The sequence below is a fragment of the Scomber japonicus genome, chromosome 15 (assembly GCF_027409825.1).
Source record: "Scomber japonicus isolate fScoJap1 chromosome 15, fScoJap1.pri, whole genome shotgun sequence".
In the NCBI taxonomy this organism is placed as follows: Eukaryota; Metazoa; Chordata; class Actinopteri; order Scombriformes; family Scombridae; genus Scomber; species Scomber japonicus.
Window position 1 is genome coordinate 4968348 of NC_070592.1, and position 5614 is coordinate 4973961.

Genomic DNA, 5614 nt, shown 5'->3' on the forward strand with positions numbered 1-5614 from the left:
GAAGTACAGACGGAAGGAAGGAAGGACAGATGGAAGGAAGGAAGGAAGAAAGGGATGAAGTACAGACGGAAGGAAGGAAGGACAGATGGAAGGAAGGAAGGAAGAAAGGGATGAAGTACAGACGGAAGGAAGGAAGGACAGATGGAAGGAATGAAGAAAGGAAGGAAAGTGGGCCTCGGCGGGCCGGTTCTGGCCCACGGGCCTCATGTTTGACACCCATGCTCTACTACAGCTTTACTTCCTCTCAGATTTAGTCCAAATATTCTTCTCCACCCGAGTTTCAGCATTAAAAAACACCTTCAAGTATAAAAGAGAACGAAGTACGACAGAGTTAAATAATTTATTAAGTTGCTTCTGTACAGCAGCGTGAGGAATGCTTCACGTTAAGATATTAAGATGAGTGAATGAGAGAGTTTAGATCTTCCCAGCGAAACTTCCCGCCTCTATCTGCTCGTCCCATTTCTGAACCTGAGAGAGAGAGAGAGAGAGAGAGAGGAGAGAGAGAGAGAGAGGGGGGGGAGAGAGGGAGGGGGAGAGAGAGAGAAAGAGAGAGAGAGAGAGACAGAGAGAGAGAGAGATGGAGAGAGAGAGAGAGAGAGAGAGAGAGAGAGGAAGCAAAGAAAAGATGGAAAAAAGAAATAGAGAATCATTTAAAAGGAAAAGAAGCAAGGATTTAAATCACTACTGAGAATGAAACCTTGATTTCTATCATTTCTAATATTGCTTAACCCTCCTGTTGTCCTTAGGTCAAGGAAGGACAGAAGGAAGGAAGGAAGGGAGGGAGGAAAGAAGGAAGGAAGGAAGGAAGGAAGGAAGGAAGGGAGAAAAGGAGGAAGGAAGGAAAGAAGGAAGGAAGGAAGGGAGGGAGAAAAGAAGAAAGGAAGGAAAGAAGGAAGAAAGGGAGGGAGGGAGGAAAGAAGGAAGGGAGGGAGGAAAGAAGGAAGAAAGGGAGGAAGGAGGGATGGAGGAAAAGAGGAAGGAATTAAGGAGAGAAGGAAAGAAAGGAAGACAAGAAGGGAGGATGGAAGGAAGGAAGGAAGGAAGGAAGGAAGACAAGAAGGGAGGAAGGAAGGAAGGAAGGAAGGAAGGAAAGGAAGGAAGACAAGAAGGGAGGAAGGAAAGAAAGGAAGGAAGGCTTCCAGTCTAAGCTTTTCAAAATAAAACCTTTGTTATTGAGCGCTATCTCATTATTATTAAAAATCGTTTCCCCCCTGATTTTATTAGTGTTGAGATCATTTGGCCCCTAAATCGTGATCACGATCAAATTTCGATTAATTGTGCAGCTGTAGTCACATGACCAAACTCTCTCAATGTCTTCACAGTGGAGGCAAAACCAAACTTTTGCACAACATAAGTTTATATTTAAGTCGTCTTAGCAACACGTATTATAGGTCATACAACAGTTTATGCTATTCATTATGTTATTATTAAATGTATTCAGCAGCTGGTATATATTCCTTCTTCCTCCCTCCCTCCTTTCCTTCCTTCTGTCCTCCCTTCCTCCTTCTTTCCTTCCGTCCTTCATTCCTTCCTTTCCTCTGTCTTTCTTTCTTTCCTCCTTTCCTTCCTCCCTCCCTCCTTTCCTTCCTTCTTCCTCCCTCCCTCCTTCTCTCTTTCGTTCCTTCCTTCTGTCCTCCCTTTCTCCTTCTTTCCTTGCGTCCTTCCTTCCTTCCCTCTGTCCTTCTTTCCTTCCTTCCTCCCTTCCTCTTTTCCTTTCGCCATGACCAAACACTCTCAATGTCTTAACAGTGGAGGAAAAACCAAACTTTTGCAGAACATAAGTTTATATTTAAGTCGTCTTAGAGGTCATACTACATGCTATTATTAAATGTATTCAGCAGCTGGTATATTTCCTATTGATATGTTGACTTCCTGATTCTGACAGATGATCATCTCTTCAGATTGGGAAACAACAGCAGTCTTCAACTTTTTGGGCCTGATTTACATTTTTAATCATTTTGTTCTCCCTGAAAAACACAAGATTAAAATCACATCTGTTTTGACTCTTCCTTCCTTCCTTCCTTCCTTCCCTCCTTCCTTCCTTCCCTCCTTCTTTCCTTCCCTCCTTCTTTCCTCCTTTCCTTCCATCCCTTGTTCCCTCCTTTCCTTCCTTCCTTCCTCCTTTCCTTACTTCCCTTCTTCCCTCCTTTCCTTCCTTCTTTCCTCTGTCCTTCTTTCCTCCCTTCCTCGTTCCTTCTTTACTACCTCCCTCCTACCTTCCTTGATTCTTTCTCTCCTCCCTCCTTTCCTTCCTTCCTTCCTCCTTCCTTCTTCCTTCCTTCCATCTTTCCTTCCTTCCTTCCTTCCTTCCTTCTTTCCTCCCTTCCTCTTTTCCTTTCTCCCTCCCTTCCTCGTTCCTTCTTTACTACCTCCCTCCTACCTTCCTTGATTCTTTCCTTCTTTCCTTCCTTCCTTCCTTCCTCCTTTCCTTCCTTCCTTCATCTCCCTTTCTTCCTTCCCTCCTTCCTCCCTCCCTCCCTCCTTTCCTTCCTTCTTCCTTCTTCCTCCCTTCCTTGACTCGAACACAACAGGAGGGTTAAGGATTTGATGAGCAGCTGAGCCTCATCTCCTCCTCACACAGCTTCTGCTACTGTCAGCAGCACCAGATACTTCTACTAATTAGATCTCATGCATCCAGATTAATAATCAGTTTAAAGAAACAGAAACACAGAGACAGAGACAGAAACAGAAAGGTCAGCTCACTTATTGATCTGCAGCTGCTGCTTGTGTTTCTTTAGAAAGACATCTGCAGACTCCCAGAGGAGATACACACACAGAAAAACCTGGAAACCCTTCTTCTTTTTTGTTTGTTGTATGTCTCTTGTTTTATTGGCTCCTCCTGCACATTTTCTTCTCTTAAGTACAATAGATTAAGATACATAAGTGTATTTTCCAGTCTGGGTTAGGGTTAAGTTAGGGAAGGAAGGAAGGAAGGAAGGAAGGAAGGAAAGGAGTAAGGAGGGAGGGAGGAAAGGAGGAAGGAAAGAAGGAAGGAAAGGAGTAAGGAGGGAGGAAGGAAAGGAGTAAGGAGTAAGGGGGGAGGGAGGACGTAAGGAGAGAAGGAAGGAAAAAATGAGAGAAGGAAGGAAGAAAGGAAGGAAGGATGGAAGGAAGGAAGGAAGGAAGGAAGGAATAAAGGAAGGAAGGGAGTAAGGAGGGAGGGAGGAAGGAGGAAGGAAGGAAGGAAGGAAAGGAGTAAGGAGGGAGAGAAGGAAAGGAGGAAGGAAGGAATGAATGAATGAAGGAAGGAAGGGAGTAAGGAGGGAGGGAGGAAAGGAGGAAGGAAGGAATGAAGGACAGAAGGAAGGATGGGAGTAAGGAGGGATGGAGGAAAGGAGGAAGGAAGGAAGGAAGGACGGAAAGAAAGGAGTAAGGGGTAAGGGAGGGAGGAAAGGAGGAAAGAAGGAAGGAAGGAGAGAAGGAAGGAAGGAAGGAAAAGGAAGGAAGGTCTTTTATTTTATTGGCTCCTCCTGCACATTTTCTTCTCTAATGCGCAATAAATTAAGATGTATAAGTGTATTTATTTTCCAGTCTGGGTTAAGTTAGGGACGGAAGGAAAGAAGGAATTAATTACACACTTCAGGAGCAGGTGTGTTCAGTCTAATGTACTGTAAGGAGAGAAGGAAAGGAGGAAGGAAGGAAGGAAGGAAGGGAGTAAGGAGGGAGGGAGGAAAGCAGGAAGGAAGGAAGGAAGGAAGGAAAGGAGTAAGGGGGGAGGGAGGAAGGAAGGGAAGGAGGAAGTAAGGAAGGAAGGAAGGAAGGAAGGAAAAGGAAGGGAGTAAGGAGGGAGGGAGGAAAGGAGGAAGGAATGAAGGAAAGGAAGGAGTAAGGAGGGAGGGAGGAAAGGAGGAAGGACGAAAGAAAGAAAGGAAGGAAGGAAGGAAAAAGAAAGGAGTAAGGAGGGAGGGAGGAAGGAAGGACGGAAGGAAAGGAGTAAGGAGTAAGGGGGATGAAGGAAAGGAGGAAGTAAGGAGAGAAAAAAGGAAGGACATCTGCAGACTCCCAGAGGAGCTACACACAGACCGGACAAAGAAAAACCTGGAAACTCTTCTTCTTTTTGGGAAGGAAGGAAGGAAGGAAGGAATGAAGGAAGGGAGTAAGGAGGGAGGGAGGAAAAGGAGGAAGGAATGAAGGAAGGAAAAGGAAAGGAGTAAGGAAGGAAGGAAGGAAAAGGAAGGAAGGTCTTTTATTTTATTGGCTCCTCCTTCACATTTTCTTCTCTTATGTGCAATAAATTAAGATACATAAGTGTATTTATTTTCCAGTCTGGGTTAAGTTAGGGAAGGAAGGAAGGAAGGAAGGAAGGAAGGAAGGAAGGAAGGTCGGTCTGGGTTAGTGTTAAATCAGGGACAGGCAGAGACAGAGACTAATCTAATCCATGTGGTAGAAAGTGAATCATGATACGTACCCAGCTCATGGGGCAGAGACTCTTGTAGACCCTCCGGTACCACATACAGGGAGCCGTGTCCTGGTCTTTAGCGGACAGAGCTTTGTTACATCTGTGGAAATCTGCAGAGGAAGAAGGAGAGAAGGAAGAGAGAGAGAGAGAGAGAGAGAGAGAGAGAGAGAGAGAGAGAGAGAGAGAGAGAGAAGAGCTGTTAGAGCAGGAGATAAATAACTTATTCCTAATAGAGCTGCTGATCAGAGTTTAACCCTCCTGTCGTCCTCAGGTCAAGGAAGGACAGGAGGAAGGGATGAGGAAGGGAGGAAAGAAGGAAGGAAGGAAGGAAGGAAAGGAGTAAGGAGGGAGGGAGGAAAGGAGGAAGGAAGGAGGGAAACGAGTAAGTAGGGAAGAAAAGAGGAAGGAAGGAGAGGAGTAAGAAGGGAGGGAGGGAGGAAAGGAGGAAAGAAGGAAGGAAGGAAAGGAGTAAGGAGAGAGGGAGGGAGGAAAAGAGGAAGGAAGGAAGGAAAGGAGAAAGGAGTAAGGAGGAAGGAAGTAAAGAAAGGAGTAAGGAGGGAGGAAAGGAGGAAGGAAGTAAGAAGAGAAGGAAGGGAGGGAGGAAGGAAGGAAGGAAAGGAGTAAGGAGTAAAGAGGGAGGAGGGAAGAAAGGAGTAAGGAGAGAGGGAGGAAGGAAGGAAGGAAGGAACGAAGGAAGGAAGGGAGGCAGGAAAGGAGGAAGGAAGGAAGGAAGGAAGGGAGGGAGTCTTTTGCATTAGAGTTAAATGTGTGTTTAAAGTCGTCATGGTTACCCAGATAGTTCTGGTAACAGTTGCGGGTTTGGTTGGTGTTTGGGAAGCGGGCGTCAAACGGAGCCGTCCGGTAGTTCTTGATCTTCTCCTCCATCGGGTCGGACATCTTCAGCTGCTCGAGATCTGCAGGAGACCAACAGAGTGTGTCAGTAACTATATCAGCTAACTAGCAACTAGCTAACTGTATATAAAGTAGTTTAAACTAGCTAACTGTATATAAAGTAGTATAAACTAGCTAACTGGATATAAAGTAGTATAAACTAGCTTACTGTATATAAAGTAGTATAAACTAGCTAACTGTATATAAAGTAGCATAAACTAGCTAACTGTATATAAAGTAGTATAAACTAGCTAACTGTATATAAAGTAGCATAAACTAGCTAACTGTATATAAAGTAGTGTAAACTAGCTAACTGTATATAAA

At 44.8% G+C, this 5614-nt stretch overlaps 1 protein-coding gene across 1 annotated transcript; it reads right to left on the reverse strand.

Moving 5' to 3' along the window:
* Positions 1-404: 404 nt before the first annotated feature.
* LOC128374714 (cytochrome c oxidase subunit 6B1-like) lies at positions 405-5296 on the reverse strand. The gene is made up of 3 exons (XM_053334971.1): positions 5191-5296; positions 4409-4509; positions 405-468 (listed from the first exon to the last, which is right to left on the reverse strand). The coding sequence occupies exons 1-3, from the start codon at positions 5294-5296 to the stop codon at positions 415-417; spliced, it is 261 nt and encodes an 86-aa protein (XP_053190946.1). The 3' UTR covers positions 405-414.
* Between the last annotated feature and the right edge of the window lie 318 nt (positions 5297-5614).